The sequence below is a fragment of the Suncus etruscus genome, chromosome 9, assembly GCF_024139225.1.
Source record: "Suncus etruscus isolate mSunEtr1 chromosome 9, mSunEtr1.pri.cur, whole genome shotgun sequence".
Taxonomy (NCBI): domain Eukaryota; kingdom Metazoa; phylum Chordata; class Mammalia; order Eulipotyphla; family Soricidae; genus Suncus; species Suncus etruscus.
Genome location: NC_064856.1, coordinates 102,907,097 through 102,924,649, shown reverse-complemented (window position 1 = coordinate 102,924,649; position 17,553 = coordinate 102,907,097). Strand labels below are relative to the sequence as shown.

The 17,553-nt window shown below is 35.1% G+C and overlaps 2 protein-coding genes across 2 annotated transcripts; both read right to left on the bottom strand.

The window, feature by feature from the left end:
* Window positions 1–6,269: 6,269 nt before the first annotated feature.
* On the bottom strand, window positions 6,270–7,229 carry LOC126018734 (olfactory receptor 5A1-like). The gene has a single exon (XM_049780828.1). It carries the CDS (start codon window positions 7,227–7,229, stop codon window positions 6,270–6,272), a length of 960 nt encoding a protein of 319 aa, XP_049636785.1.
* A 9,370-nt stretch (window positions 7,230–16,599) lies between these two features.
* Window positions 16,600–17,553, bottom strand: LOC126018733 (olfactory receptor 1440-like). Its single transcript, XM_049780827.1, has one exon. It carries the CDS (start codon window positions 17,551–17,553, stop codon window positions 16,600–16,602), a length of 954 nt encoding a protein of 317 aa, XP_049636784.1.

Below are 17,553 nucleotides of genomic sequence, written 5' to 3'. Positions count from 1 at the left end.
TTATATTAAAATCAATTTCAGATGGTTGATTATATTGCTTTAGAAAATTAGTATTATAATTTTGTGGCAAATATATCTTCTACACAATTATTAATAAAATATGTATATCATAAAATTTTAAAAAACAATGTTTTTATTTTAAAATAGAATTATTGTAGGAAAAATAGAAAGTACTGAGTATAAATCAATTTGGACTTTCTTTTTTTTTTTTTTTTTGGTTTTTGGGCCTCACCCGGCAGTGCTCAGGGGTTACTCCTGGCTGTCTGCTCAGAAATAGCTCCTGGCAGGCACAGGGGTTACTCCTGGCTTTCTGCTCAGAAATAGCTCCTGGCAGGCACAGGGGACCATATGGGACACCAGGATTCGAACCAACCACCTTAGGTCCTGGATCGACTGCTTGCAAGGCTAGCACCACTGTACTATATCTCCAGGCCCTATAAATCAATTTGGAAATCAAGGATAAGTACTGTTGATCTAGAAAGTTCTTATGAAATTTGAAATTCAGTAAATAAATACTTTTGCCATAACTCCATTGTATATGATAATGTCAGGCTTTATAGATATTTCCTCATTTAACTTTTTCTATAAATTATTCTCATTTTGTACATTAAACATGAGAAGGTAGCACAGTTTAAATACCATAACACTAAAAATTTGCATCCACTCTACCCCCTAGGATTCAGCCTGGTGTTTACGATGAGCTATTTCCTATTGGTCAGAAAACTTGAAAAAGAGTTAGGAATCAGAAGAATAAGTTCAGAGTAAAGTAAAAGTAACAATAGTTAATGAATGTGAGTATTTGAGGTACTTAAATCTTTACCACATAGTTACAACTAGTATATCAATGACCACTATTTTCTCTAACTGTTGATCTCATCTTTACAAGTCTCCCAATGAAGAGAGAAATTTTGCCAAAGGCTACAACTGCATATTGTGTTCCCCTCAGATTTTTTCAGAATGGGTCTTCTGAACTCTAAAATAAAAACTATGAGCCAAGAACCAAACTTTCCACTCATAACAAGAATGTCCACAACCAGGGGACCTGTAATTGTTGATAATAAAGTCACAAGTGAGTAGAGAAAAGACAATTAAATGGAGAAATCTCTCTGGGTAGTTGGTCTCTGGAGTGATGGTTTTCATGGAGGTTTGATCATAGCTACCTGCTTAATTTACCTTGTTGCTTCTGCATTCATTCTTCATATCCCCATAGTCCAATTGTTATAACATGGCTAAAGATTTACTATAACAAACCTGAAGCCAATAGAGATAGAATGGACGTAGGAAAAGTCCTATCACTACAATTAATTTACTTTTGAGAAACTGAAACCTGAAGAACTACATACAATATTAAATAGACAGTGGATAAGTGGCTTCAAATTGACCAATTAGACATGAGAATGGACAATTTCCTGCTCACTTTTATTTCATTTTAGTTTTATTTTAAATTCAGGCTGGTATTGTCTCAACACCTTGGCCTGAATCAAGCATCACAGATAGTAGTTCTGTGAGATATTCTTGGCATTATTTCTTTATTTATTAATGTAAAAATTCATGAAGAAAAGGGAATGCAAGGAAACAGACTTAACGTGCAGTATAATACTGTTCACATCCATGTAACAGAAAATTTCATGATTTTGTCTTTTTTTTTAAAGTTGAGTAGTATACTATTGTGCATTTGTACTATGTACTTACACATGTATTTTAATCTAGTCTTTTATCCATCCATTTGTTATTGGTCACTTGTGCTATTTCCAGATTTGGGTAGTTGTGAACAGTCCTGAAATAAACACTAAAGTGCAAATTTCTGTGCTCTGAGTTGTAAAAATTACCATATATTATGCTGAATTATTAATCTTTCACCTCACTCAACTATGGTTATGTAAAATCATAATAAAAGATTAGATAATACTAAACAATGATAAACCCTTGGCATTCAACTCCAAAAGCAATTACTTGTGCCTGAGAGATAGTACAATGAATAAGGCACTTGCTTTTGTGGTAGTAGATCAAGGTTCAATCTTTAGCACTATCTATGGTCCACTGAGGACTGCCAAGTATTCCTGAGCAGAAAACCAGGAATAGAAACAGTTGTATGTAATAAGAATGACTGAATGGATGGATGGATGAATAAATAAAGTAGAGACAGAGGCAATAGCACGACTACTAAGGCATTTTCTTCCATGTGGCAGGCTGAGGACTCAATCCCATTATCAGGTTCCCTGAGCTGAGCCAAGAGTATAGCCTGAGCATCATTTACTGTGGCTCAAAATCCAAAATAAATAAATAAATAAATAAATAAATAAATAAATAAATAAATAAATAAATAAATAAATAAATATCAAACATTTAGAGCAGGGACATACTAGATAGAAGTGATATGAAAACAGTGGTAGAAAGTCATGGGCACTTTGGTTAGGAGTGAAGTGGTATAGTAACATGGTATATTGACACTATAAACATTAAAATAATAGAAACTACTGAACCTATAATATAAGAGTCATTTTAAAAATGTTTAAATTTTAAAAATTAAAAAAATTACTTTCATAACTGTATTATGAAAATATTCAGATAATTACTCAACATAAAGTGGTGGGGGATTAATATTTAATTTTAAAATATTTTACTTAAGGATAGGAGATATTAAATTATTAAATATCTTGCTTGCCCAGAGCCAGCCCTTGCCCAATTGTCTATGCCCTATTTGATTCCTCTGAGCAAAAAAGATAGAAGCAGGGAAAAAAAACTCTGAGCACAACCAAGTAAGGCCAAAACCTCTCTCCTCTACCATTAAAGAAAGACTCCAGATGATTCCCCCAAATCTTCATTTGTTGAAGCCAGTTCCACAGGATATATGATGTTTTACACAGTTTCTATTTGGGGTTTGATCTACTTTTGTCAGATTTTTTATATTGATAAAGGGATGGGTGTGATTAGGTGAGTTTTTGATTTAATGATTTCTAACAGGTTAGTTGCTACATAGCTACCCTATAATCTTTAATTAAGGTGCTTACACTAGTGTTAAAAATATAACAAAAATACTGGGCTGGAGCAACAGCACAGTGGTAGGGCATTTTCCTCGCATGCCCGTCACCGGTGTCCCATATGGTCCCCTTAGCCAGGAGCGATTTCTGAGCGCATAGCCAGGAATAACTCCTGAGCGTCACCCGGTGTAGCCCCAAAACCAAAACCAAAACAAAACGAAACAAAAACTAATGGGGCCAAAGAAGAAGAAACTACATCTGGTCACAAGAACCATTTATATTTTAAGATCTATATTTTGTGATATGCAAATAGATTATTGCATCATTGGGAAGAAAGGAATAAACCTCAACTTACCTAAAGGTAAACGATATTTTTTCCTGTCACTCTTGCAGGAAATAGACAAATAACCTTTGCAAATTAACTACATAAAAAGGCATATGATGTATCCAGACTGCCAAAATATGAAATGATTAACTAATTCTTGCCTGAAAATATGCCAACATTTTTCTGTAAATTCTCATGTTTTTCTCTGTCTCCCTAGTGCTCACATAGCTGATGGGTCTTCTGATTGCCAGTCATGAAGAAAGCTCTGGAAGTCCTGAAATTTTATGATTGCTGAAACACAGTTCACGCTTTCTTAAATACAATACAACAACCCTCATTTTTGTAGATCTCTAAGGCCTCTAAGAAGCTAACAATGGGGGGCCGGGTAGGTGGCGTTGGAGGTAAGGTGTCTGCCTTGCAAGCGCTAGCCAAGGAAGGACCGCGGTTCGATCCCCCGGCGTCCCATATGGTCCCCCCAAGCCAGGGGCGATTTCTGAGCACATAGCCAGGAGTAACCCCTGAGCGTCAAATGGGTGTGGCCCAAAAACCAAAAAAAAAAAAAAAAAAAAAAAAGAAACTAACAATGAATCTTACTGCATTTACAAATGATATAGAAAGTGATCTTCTAACTTCTGACTACTTTCTGAAATCTTCCAAACTGTTAACCTTAAAGGTGCCCCTTTTTTCATCCTTTTTCTTTCCACTTAGCTTTTCATTAAGTATAAAGGAGAAATAATGTAATAAAGACCACAGTGGTCTTTACCTCACAGTGTTTAGGGTGGATACCAGGCAATTTAGGGTACATATCAGATCCTCTGAGCCTTGCTGGGGCAGTTGAGAAAGCCCCCAGCACCCTGGAGATTGTCAAGGTATTTTGGTACCACAAAGCCAAAGATATTTTACTTCCTCAGTCTCCTGCATATGCAAGAGAGGGTCTGTTGAAAATCTCAGTGGGGCCCAAAACCTATCCAATGACCACCTCTGAGCCTTCCTCAAAAAAATGTTTTAAGAAGCTCAAGGTAAATTTTCTTTCTCTAATTGCACCCTGTCCTGATTTGATGATTCCTTGACTCTCTTCTCTTTCTCATTATAAAGTTATCTTTTAAACTATTTTAAATGACTCAATATTTTACACATACTTTTCTGATATAACTCAATAATACAGCTTTTTGGTATTTACCTTAAACACAAAAAATAATTTCAAAGGTTATAAATATGCCTGTGTCCACTGTAACCTTTAGTAAAATATGGAAAAAAGCCCAAATGTTCAGCTAAATATGAATGGATCAAAAAGTGTGATCTACATCAAAAAGAACAGAACAACCAGATGGGGAGAGAAAAGAACTCTCATTCGCTGCCAATGGAAATGAATACTGGTTCAGCACTCTAGGAAACAATATGTACATTCCTCATAAAACTAGAAATTGAACTTTCATTTGACCCAACAATATGGCCCCTCAAATGCAGAAAAATATCTGTACTCATATATTCATTGGATCATTATTCACAATAGACAGAATGGAAACAATTCATGTGCCCAAGAACAGAGAAGTGGCTAAAAACATCATAGTACATTGACACTATGGAGTATGATACAGCTATGAAGAAAAAAAAAAGGAATCATGAAATTAGCATATATATGGATAGACTATGGAGAGCATCATGGTGAGCAATATGAGTCAAAGAGAGGAGAATAATATAGAATAATTACACTCATCTACAGAATATTAAAAAATACCATAGTATAATAATATTAAAAATACCATAGAATAAGTATAGTATAACATTACCATAGTATAAGTATACCATAGTAGGAGGAATAGACATGATGGTCAGGAAGAGTACAGCCAGGATAAAGAAGGGACCACCATGACAATCACAGTTGGAAATTATTGCTCTGTACAAGAACTGGGGACTGAAAGGAAGTGAACTGATACACATGATTTCCCTTCAGTAACAGTATTTCAAAGTATAGTGCCTAAATGTAAGAAAATGGAAAAATTAAAAAGCAAAGTATTGGCCATTAGAAGTCTTAGGGTGAGAATGGGGGCAAGTAAGGAAATTGGTGTTAGATATAAAGACTGGTGAAGGGATGGGCATTAGAACAGTATGACTGAAGCTTAATGATTAACAACTTTTAACTCTGTCTCACAGTGATTAAATTCAGAACACTTTTTTAACTTTTAAAAATCATGTGGTATGCATACACAATGTAATTGAATGCAACCCTAAGAATAGAAGACATTATATTATCTGCTGCTTCTTAGGATATAACTAGAAGACATCATACTGAGGAGAACAAATACAGAAGGAAATTTGTTATATGTGGTGTATATAGAAGTATGGGAAGGGAGCAATAAGGGACCAAAGACAACAGAAATAGTTGGTATCAAAATTTTAGCTTTCATGTAGGGGGAGAAAAGTGGAGGGGAGATCTTTGGGATGTTGATAGAAGAAAGTAGGAATTAAGAGTTAGATATCCTGTTAGAACAACACATGTAATAATTTTTAACAAAAGTGTTATTTAAGTATTCACAGTATTGTAAATTTCTTCCTCAAAAAAGAAGAAAATAAGTAGGATAGTCAAAATAATCTAATATTTAATGAAACTAAACTTCATATTATATGATTAATATTAAATATATGGAATTTTATCAATTAATTAAACCATCTTAACGGCTTAGTAGGTAATTGACATTTCTCTGCACATATCATCAAGACCTCTGTAATCTCAAGATAAAGAATTATCTGCAGACTTACCAGGAAAGTAGTCATCATGCTAAATTAAAAACTAATAACAGTTTCAAAAAAGTCATTTGTGGGTGCAGAAAATATAAATGGAAATAAAATTCTAGGCAGTCAGATTATCTTTTGTTTTTTTAGATTTTATTGATGTACCAAAATTCATGTTCCAAACTGTTCTTTTCTGAGAGGGAAGAAAATTTCTGCCATTTATTATAATTTTAGAGGTAGTTATTTACTCTTTCTGTCACCCTCTTGAGAGCCTCTTTGATCTCCTTGTTCCTCAGACTATAGATAAGAGGATTTAACATGGGGATAATATTAACATAGAACACTGACAGCACCTTGTCTTGATTCTTAGTGTGGATAGAAGTAGGCTGAATGTAAACAAAAAAGCCAGTGCCAAAGTAGAGTGTCACAACAACCAGGTGGGAGGCACAAGTATTGAATGCCCTCAAACTGCCTTTAATGGATGATATTTTTAGGATCGACGCTGCAATAAAACCATAGGATAATAAGATAAGAAAGAAAGAACCAAATCCAACAAATATAGCTAGCAGAAAAATAATCATTTGCAATATAAAGGTATCAGAGCAAGACAAAGGAAAAATACGTGGTATGTCACAGAAGAAATGCTCAATGATATTCGGTCCACAGTAATCAAGATTAAATCCAGGGACTGTTTGAACTAAGCTGCTAAAAAGCCCACTCCCACAAGCACCAGTAACCATCTTCTTACACACATCTGGAACCATGATGGCAGAATACTGCAAGGGGTTACCAATAGCAACATATCTGTCATAGGCCATGACAGTCAAGAGACAACACTCAGATAAACCCAGCCAAGACACAAAGAAATACTGGGTAGCACATGCAGCAAAAGCAATTGTTTTTTGTTCTTTGAGGAAATCAGAAAGCATCCTTGGACTGATGGTAGTAGAATAGCAGACGTCTAGGAATGACAGGAAACTAAGAAAGAAGTACATAGGTGTGTGCAGGTGAGAGTCCATTTTAATGAGGATGATCAGACTCAAGTTCCATATCAGGGTCACCAGATAGATCCCTAGAAAGACTGGGAAAAGAAGAAGTTGCAGCTCTTTATTTTCTGTAAGTCCCAGGAGCACAAATATGGACACAGAGGTGTGATTTCTGGAATCTGCCACAGGCCTGCCTGGTGCCATCTGCTAAAAGATGAGAAGGACATGCTTTCATTCTCAGAAAACAAAATGAGATACTTCTTAGTTTTTTTATTATGGCTAAGAAATATACAAGCTTGACTCATGAGCATTGAAGATTTAATGTGTATTCCATATATAATAATTTCTTAACTAAAAAGTTCTCTTGAATAAATATGGTCACACTCTGTGTGACAGAAAGAAAGAAATGGCAAAAAGAATTAAATGGCAAGCATTAGTACATGATTCACTAACATTTTTTTATTTAACCTTTCCACATTTTTTACATATATGAATATTGGAAAGAGACCCAAATAAGATAATTCTGTCCTTTCTCAACCCAATGGTTTGACCACGTCTGGCTCTAATGCTGTTTAAATGCTGAGTCACCTTGAGCCTCATATGAAATGAGGATCCCAGAATAAATTTCTTTAGCATTTTAAAAATAAACTACCATTCATTGAATCTTGGAGATACATTATTCTATAACACCCTTTTTAGTTTTATACAATCTTGAGACATACAATAATGGCAACCAATAATGGAAAGTATCATACAACAAAATATCCTTAGGAAATGATGTGAATGAACCTAGAAAATTTTCAATATGTGAGGATGATAATACCCAGATTTTCCATATTTTAGGCAGAAATTTTAGGATTGTAATTATTGATCTCTGTGCTTTTGATTTATTTTTAAAGTCTTGTAAACTGGATTACAGAGACAAAAGCACATCTGTAGGTAGTTAGGCATGGGAAGGGTTGTGAAATGTCACCTGGGATCATGAAGATACCACGCATATTATTCTATTTTGTTAATTCTCCTTACTTTGGACTTACCACATCAATTTCCAGGGACTGCTTTATACTTGTGATAATAGGGGAAATACAGTTTTCAATCACAGATACGTCTACACTAATCATTATATAATGCCGTAATTACAATGAACTGTCCTTAAATCGTGTATAATGTTATTTTAAAGAGAAAAATACAGGAATACTACAATAAATACATCAGGAAGCTTTTCTCTGCAGATGAATTTCATACAATTAATTTTCTTCCCTTTCTTTATTAACATGGTGGGTTTGGGCCACACTTGGCAGCACTCAAGGATTAATTACTCTTGACTATTTGTACAGCAATAACTCCTAGAATGCTTGCAGACCACATGGGATGCTGGAGGTAAAATCTAGGTTGACCACAGGAAAGACAAACATCATTCCTGATTTGCTATTGCTCCAGCTCCAAATTATTTTCTTTTTAATTAGGTAGGCATAAATAGAAGAATTTATGTTGATAATCATTTCTAATTAAGACTAAAAAAGTTTGGGAACTTAATGTGTAATAATAATGATCTCATTAAGAATGACCAAGTCATAGGATGATGTTTAATTATCTGAGTAGAAATATTATTTCTTGTATATTTAATGTGTAATAATAACAATCTCATTAAGAATGGCCAAGTCATAGGATGATTTTTTAATTATTTGAGTAGAAATATTATTTCTTGTATATTTTTACTATCTTCTAGATAAGTTTGGAATAGGACTGTCATAAATATTCAGGGAGATTTTTTCTAAGTAGTTCTAGGTCATCAAAACATAACATTTATATCTACATAGGTATGCCCATTTTGCCAGGTTATATAGGTTTCAATAAACAGTTTATAAAAGCGAGGGTACTACTGACTGAAAAACCAAACAAAACTATATAGCACAGGAAGTTTAAAAGCGGCAGAACTATTCCATTTGTTCTTGGAGGAAGCACCTCTGAGCATCTGTGTGACTCATTTTAGTATATTCACATACTTAGATTCTCCAAAGACAGCACTGTAGAAATATTTGAGTATTTCAAAAGATCAGTGGACTGAAAATCAGTACTTTATATCATTATAGATTGCCAAGCTTGTCTCTTATTACATAAAATATGAAGCAATAATTTTCATTTATATTTGGCGTATATATACATAATTTTATAGAGATATATCATTTGGAACTTATCTAAAGATTGTATACTTTTAATGAAGCATAATTATTATGCTATAGTGAAATGAAATACTCAAGCAAAATCTTAAATATAAATCATAATTAGAATGGATAACATTGGTACTAAAGACAAAGATTGTTATTCTTGGGGATGTCCCTAAAGTTTAGTAAGTTATCTGTTTTGATTCTGAATTAAGTTTTCAGCTTTTGCTAAGTGCCAGACTTTATAGACACTATCAAATTTAATTCAATACCACCCATTCTCCCCTTAAATGGGTAAATGAGGAGAAGAAAACCATTATCAAGATTACACTCTTAAAGTTGTGCGCTTAAAATCAATCTCCATCTAACCTCAGACTAATGCCATACCTGGTTAATTAGAGAACACTGATGAGCAGGAAAGTTGAGTAAGGAGATAAGAACCAAATAAATACCAATTGTGCAGGGCAAAGAGTCTGATGAAGAGTCTTATAAAAGTGAGTAGTTTTCATCATAAGTCTGATGATGAGTGTGCAGACCATAAGCCTTGCTCTATAAGCTCCTACTAGAAGAGTAAGTGGCTGTTAGTATAGTACAAAATTCTCTGATCTTTTAGACAGTTGCCCTCTCACCTGTATCCAGAATGCTGAGGAGAATATTTCCTTCCAAAGACTGAAATTTTGCTCCTAATTCTGAAAGTATTTTCTGTAGTTTTACTGCACTTACAATGGAGTTTCTGTCCATATAAATATAACTGTGTAACAGAGATGATACACACAACTACAGAACTTGTTCTAGATGGTATAGGTGAAATAAAGAGACAATTAGAGAGAAGAATTCTCAAGGTATTTGCTCTCTTGAGTCATGTAGTTTTGGTCCCTGATCATTGTATGTCTCATTTGGTCATTCTTTTTTGGATCCTATCCCACTTCCCTAGTTCAATTGTCACCTCATAACTGTAACTTTACTTTTAATGAAGTTGGAATTCTTAATTAAATCATGGCAGGATTTAAGTACTGTACTAATCAGTAAGTACTCAGGTTTTAAGTGCAGATTATAAACCCAGTAGAGAACAGGATCCAAGTAGAAAGTAAAATAGTTAATAACAATAGTCAAGATAGTTGCCTACTTCTCTTATTAGTAAAGAACATTGAATTCACACACTTCGTTGTTTAATTCTATACCCAAATCAAGCAGAAATTAATGCATTAGGCAAGTATGGCATTATTTCTATTTGTAAATTATGTAAGTTAGGTGAAAAGAAATACAATAAATTTAACCTTTGACCAATATAGCATGATTATAAGCCATATCATTGAAATCATTTAATATAGTGTGGATTTCTATTTGCCACTAATGTGACAAGCTATGTAAACTATGTGAGCTTTAGAAGCTATTTCTTCATTCTATAATCTTATTATATACAAAAAGAGACAATAAGGACTTTGAAAAGTACCAAGAGAAAATATAAAACTAATGATGCTCATAGAACATTTATCAATAGGGATAAAGATTTCAAGTTTCATGTAGAAAATGAGAAGGACAACACCAATTCAGAAAAAAATTTCTGAAACTGTACGCAGCCCCCAGGAGTCTAGAAAACCATTGAGATACAGAATTCTAGGCTCAGAACTGCCAAGGAGAAGAGACTCAGCTGGTGAAATAGAAATAGAAATAGAAAAACTGTTGTTCCCTTTGGCAATTCTCCTTACTATAGAGGCAGAATAGGAAACTGTATGTAAACTCACTTTTTAGGGAAAAAAGTAATTCTATGTCCTATGTCTGACTGAGATGTTTTCTTTTTTACTTTAGAGATCATGTCCCTATTATAAAAAATTGTCCACAAGTCCATGCTTGTAACATCATTACAATGGCAATACTCCCCAAAGCATTGTACAGATTTAATGTGGTCCCTCTAAAGACACCCATGACATTCTTCAAAGAAGTGGATCAAACACTTTTGAAATTCATTTGGAACAATAAACACCCTTAAATAGCTAAAAAAAATCCTTGGGAAAAAGAATATGGGAGGCATTACTTTCCCCAACTTTAAACTGTATTATAAAGCAATAGTTATCAAATGATAACTATTGGAATAAAAACAGACCCTCAGATCAGTGGAATAGGCTTGAGCACTCAGAGAATGTTCCCCAGACATACAATCACCTAATTTTTGACAAAGGAGCAAGAAATCCTAAATGGGTCAAGAAAAGCCCCTTTAACAAGTAGTGTTAGCACAATGGCTAGCCATTTGCAAAAATTGAACTTAGACCCCCAGCTAACATCATGTAACAAATCAAAATCCAAATGGATTAAAGACCTTAATATCAGACCTGAAACCAAAAGAAATGTAGAACAACAGTAGGTAAAACACTCCATGACATTGAGACTAAAGGCATCTTCATGGAGGAAACTGCACTCTCCAAATAAGTAAAATCAGAGGTTAACAGGTGGGAATATATTCAGCTGAGTAGCTTCTTCACCTCAAAGGAATAGTGCCCAGAATACAAGAGCCACCCAATGAGTGGGAGAAACTATTCACCCAATACCCAACAGATAAGGGACTAATATCCAAAATATACAAGGCTTACAGACTTTACAAGAAAGAAACATCTAGTCCCATCAAAAAATGGGGAGAAGAAATGGATAGACAATTTGACAAAAATAAAATACAAATGGCCAAAAGGCACATGAACAAATGCTCCACATCACTAATCATCAGGGAGATGCAAATCAAAACAACTACACCTTACACCACAGAGATTGGCATACATCACAAATAATGAGAACAAGCAGTGTTGGTTTGTTGAAAGAAACTCTTATTCGCTGCTGTTGGGAATGCTGCCTAGTCCAACCTTAATGGAAAGCTATATGGAGATTCCTCCAAAAACTGGAAATCGAGCTCCCATATGATCCAGCCATACCACTCCTAGGAATATATACCCTAGGAACACAAAAATACAACACAAAAATTCCTTCCTTACACCTATATTTATTGCAGCACTATTTACCCTAGCAAGACTCTGGAAACAACCAAGATGCCCTTCAACAGATGAATGGCTAAAGAAACCATGGTACATATACACAATGGAATATTATGCAGCCATCAGGAGAGATGAAGTCATGAAATTTTCCCATACATAGATGTACATAAAATCTATTATGCTGAGTGAAATAAGTCAGAGGGAGAGAAATACACAGAATAGTCTCACTCATCTATGGGTTTTAAGAAAAATGAAAGACATTCTTGCAATAATTTTCATAGACAAAAGAGAAGAGGGCTGGAAGTTCCATCTCACTTCATGAAGCTCTCCACAAAGAGTGATGAGTGCAGTTAGAGAAATAATTACATTGAGAACTATCCTAACAATGAGAGTGAATGAGGGAAGTAGAAAGCCTGTCTAGGTGGGGCTGCGTGGAGGGGAGTAGGGAGATTTGGGACATTGGTGATGATGGGAATGTTGCACTGGTGAAGGGGGGTGTTCTTTACATGACTGAAACCGAACCATAATCATGTTTGTAATCAAGGTGTTTAAATAAAGATATTAAAAAATAAAATAAAATTACAAATGTCATACGTCTACCAATAACCCTTGAGATTCATGGGAAGAAATTTAAGAGCATATTTGTGCAGATGTCTTCAATAAATAATAACCCAAAGAATCAATAAATATTTTTTTGGTTTTTGGGCCACACCCGGCAGTGCTCAGGTTACTCCTGGCTGTCTGCTCAGAAATAGCTCCTGGCAGGCACGGGGGACCATATGGGACACCGGGATTCCAACCAACCACCTTTGGTCCTGGATAGGCTGCTTGCAAGGCAAACGCTGCTAAGCTATCTCTCTGGGCCCCAATAAAATGTTTGTTGATCATATTCCATTGAGCCATGTATTTAAAGTCACAAAGCTTGGGTTTGTTACCCAGAAATTGATATTAACATAATATCTTGGTGTTTCTCAGAGCACTGTATTTGGTGTTGAGAGTTGGCCATGGAGAAGGCAAGCATCCTATCTATGTACTATCTCTCAGGTCCTTAATTACTTTAAATTTTTTTTTTTGTTGTTGGGGGTTACAGTGGTGTTCAGGGGTCTTTCTTGAGACGTCTCAGTGGTTCCTGGAATCCATTTGGGGTCTTAGCATGCAAGGCAAACACTTAACCCTTGGACTCTCTCAGACCCTTATTTTAAATTTCTATGTTTAATTTTGACAATAAAATATTGTTAATAGGCAATAATATCACATATTAGGTATTTGCCTTGCATGCAGCTGACCAGGATTCAATCCATGGCATTTCTTAAGTTCCATCAAATCCTGATAGGAGTGATACCTGAGCATAGATCCTAAATAAATCCTAAAGCACAACTCAGGAGTGCCCCCAAAACTAAAACAATTTTTGATTCACTCATAAACCATTATTTTAAAGCAATTATACTCAAAAGCATATGTGTGTTGATGTAATGGTAGTTGGACTTAGACACAACCCTTAGATACCCCATTGTAATGATAGTTGAATCTGGACATGCCACTTAGACACACCCCCTTGGACACATACCCTTTGTCATGCCAGGTATAAAAGAAAAAAAAATTGGGCCCGGAGAGATAGCACAGCAGCGTTTGCCTTGCAAGCAGCTGATCCAGTACCTAAGGTGGTTGGTTCGAATCCCGGTGTCCCGTATGGTCCCCCCCCCGTGCCTGCCAGGAACTATTTCTGAGCAGACAGCCAGGAGTAACTCCTGAGCACAGCCGGGTGTGGCCCCAAAAAACAAAAACAAAAAAAAAGAAAAAAGAAAAAAAATTGGACCATTGAGAGGGGCCCAGGATAGTGACCAGAGCATCACTCACTGGCCCAGAATTCAACAATAGTTACTCACATGAAGATTTACAAATTACTATAACAAAATACAATCTATGCATGTACTTAGGTAAAGTCAGAATGTTCTATAAATGTCAATATAGTATACATGATGTTTAATTCGAAAACTATATAAAAAAGTATCTATAGATTTTCTTAGCTTGATTCAGTTTTCATGGTGATGCCTCCACATTATGGAGAAGATTTTATTCAAGATTTTGCAATCTCTTATCAGTTCATATATTGGGTTTTGTTTTCTATGGACACTCTTCATTTCCTAGCTTATTTCTTTATTTATACATCACATCTGAGTGCAATCATCTGACACTTTGACATCTTAACTGTTCCGCCAAGTTGTAGAAAATTTGATTTCACTTTACTACAATTGAGTTGTTTTACATTGTAAATACACATTACTTTTTTGCTTGTTTGTTTGTTTGTTTTTGCCACACCCTGCAGTGTTCCTGGGTTACTCCTGGTTCTGCCCTCAGAAATCATTCCTGGCAGGCTCAGGGTACCATATGGGATGCTGTGAATCAAAATGGGTCTGTCTGGGGTTGGCAAGGCAAATAACCTATAGCTGTGCTATCACTCAGGGCCCGAAATCACATTTTTATTTATACACTAATAAGCCTTTGGACATTTGCCTTAGTTTTAGACATTGGCTACTTTAAGTAATGCTGCAATGAACATAGTTTTGCATATTTAGTGCACAAAACATTCTATTTAATGCTTTGTCTTCTTAAAATAAATGCCAAGAAGTGGAAGACAGGGCCCATAGGGTTTAAAAACTGACTTCTTTCCTTATTCATTTGGCTACCCTCAGTTGTGCTCAGGACTTAACCATGACTTTGTTCAAACATGACTCTGGATAGTGTTCTTGGCTGATGATACGCAATACCTCAGGTGTAGAATCAGGATAGGCTCAGTACAAGGCAAACTTTAACACTTACATTAGCTCTCCTGTCCTTAAAACTTGTAAGTTGATTTTACTGCTAAGATAATGTAGTGCTGACACAAAAAAATTTTTTAAAAAAATCTTGCTTTCTTGTAACAACATAGATGTATCTTAAAGTAATTCTACTAAATAAAAGGTCTAAATATATAGCTTTCTTTTTTTTTTAATTTTTATTGTGACCAAAGTGCTTTACAAATCTTTCACTGCATCATTTATGGTACATAGTGACAATGAATGAGGAGCGTTCCCAACACCAGTGGTGTCCTCCCTCCGCCCCTATTCCCAGCATGCATCCCACATCTCTCTCCTCTACCCCCCAGTATGCCAGTGCAACTGGTCTCCACTTTACAGTTTGTTGTAGATTGAGCATCCATTCCACCTTCATTGGAGATAAAAAGGATAAGAAAAAGGGGAGAAAAAAATGTGGTGACAACTACCCCCCCCCAAAAAAAAAAGAAAGGAGAAAAGACAAAAAAAAAAAAGAAAAAAAATGGAAGAAAAAAGAAAAAAATGGACCCGGCAAATAAAAATAAAAATAAAACTCTAAATAATAACCATAAGTGTGAAAAAGAAAGAGAAAAGTGGAAGAGCAAAGAGAAGGAAAATAAAGTCAAAAACTAAGAAATCAAAACAAAACAAGAAAAAGTATGGGTGCTGGAGTGGTAGGGTTTGGCGGGTTTTTTTGCCTATGCAAAAAAAAAAAAAAAAAAAAAGTGGAGGGAACGCCAAACCCTACCACTCCAGCACCCATACTTTTGTTTTGTTTTGTTTTGATTTAGCACAGTAAGCCTACGCAAAAAAAAAAAAAAAAGTGACTTTATTTTTCTTCTCTTTGCTCTTCGACTTTTCTCTTTCTTTTTCACGCTTGTGGTTATTATTTAGAATTTTCTTTTTCTTTTTCTTTTTATTTGCCAGGTCCATTTCTATGGTTAAGGTGCTGACCTTGCATGAATTCATCTGAGATTTGATTGATAGCATGACAGATGGTCCCAAAGCCATCATCAGAAATGGTCTCTGAGCCATGAACAGCATGAACTGAAACCTAAGCACTACCAGAATGGATTGAAAGCCAAAATGCTGATCTTACTACTAATAATTAAAAATAAATGAGAATGATTAAGAAATAAAATAGCATTAATATAAGGCTTAATTCTATTTGGAATAAAAACAGCAAAAAGAGAATGTTAAAAAAAGACACAACAAAATTATTTAGTCTTTTAAATTGAAAATGGTGGTAATCAGAAGAGAGAGGTTGGGAAAGTCAATATGATCATGATGGCTATAGTTTAATATATACATTTATTTAGGCAACAGAAATCTCCAATAAATGAATATAATTTAAAAATATCTACTATAAATTAAGTTCATTCAAAAGGTAATTAAACAAAATAAACATAATTCCACCAAGATTTTATATTTTTAATTATTCCACAAGCCCTATGATGAACAGAAAATTATTTCGTACCTGGATGTGCATTTAAAATAAAAAACTCATGCAAAAACATTATATTTTGATCTTTCTTTTAGTTTCTTACTTGTTCAGCCAGTGATTTTTTTTTATTATATATACATAGAAAACACAGCACATTGTTTTTTTCTAAAGTTAAAGTGCTGCCTTTTTTATTCCCCTCTTGAATGCCTCTTTGATTTCTTTGTTCCTTAAACTATAAATTAGAGGGTTCAACATGGGAATAATAATAACATAGAACACTGACAGGATCGTGTCTTGCTTATCAGAGTGGCCAGAACTAGGGTGTCCATACACAGCAAGGGCCGTACCATAGAAGAGGGTCACTACTGCCAAGTGGGAGGCACAGGTATTGAAGGCCTTCAAACTACCTTTGAGGGAGGATATTTTCAGGATGGAAGCTGCAATGTAACCATAGGATAGCAGGATAATGAGCAAAGACCCAAAGCCAACTAATGTAGCTACTACAAAAAGAGTCATTTGGCTAATAAAAGGACTGGAACAAGATAAGGTAACAATCTCAGGAACATTGCAAAAGAAATGTTGAATGATGTTTGGCCCACAGTAGTACAGACTAAAGGAGGGAATTGTTTCAGCTAAACCACAAATCAAACCAATTCCAAGAGACCCAACAGCCATCATCTGACAGAGCTCAGGTGCCATGATGGTTGAGTATTGCAGAGGGTTCCCAATAGCCACGTATCTGTCATAGGCCATGGCAGCCAAGAGGCAGCACTCAGCCTGACCCATCCAAGCTGCAAAAAAATACTGAGTGGCACAAGCAATAGGGGAAATTGTTTTTAGATCTCTGAAGAAATCTGAAAGCATCCTTGGACTGATGGAAGTAGAATAGAAAACATCTACAAGTGAAAGGACACTAAGAAAAAAATACATAGGTGTATGCAAGTGAGAGTCTGTCCTAATTAGGGTAATAAGAGTCAGGTTCGATATTAGGGTTACCATGTAGGTTCCTAGGAATATTGGAAATAGAATAAGTTGCAGGTCTCTTTCATTTGAGATTCCCAGGAGAATAAACATGATAACAGATGTGTGATTGCTCTGCCCTTCCATGCATCTGCTTTGCACCAT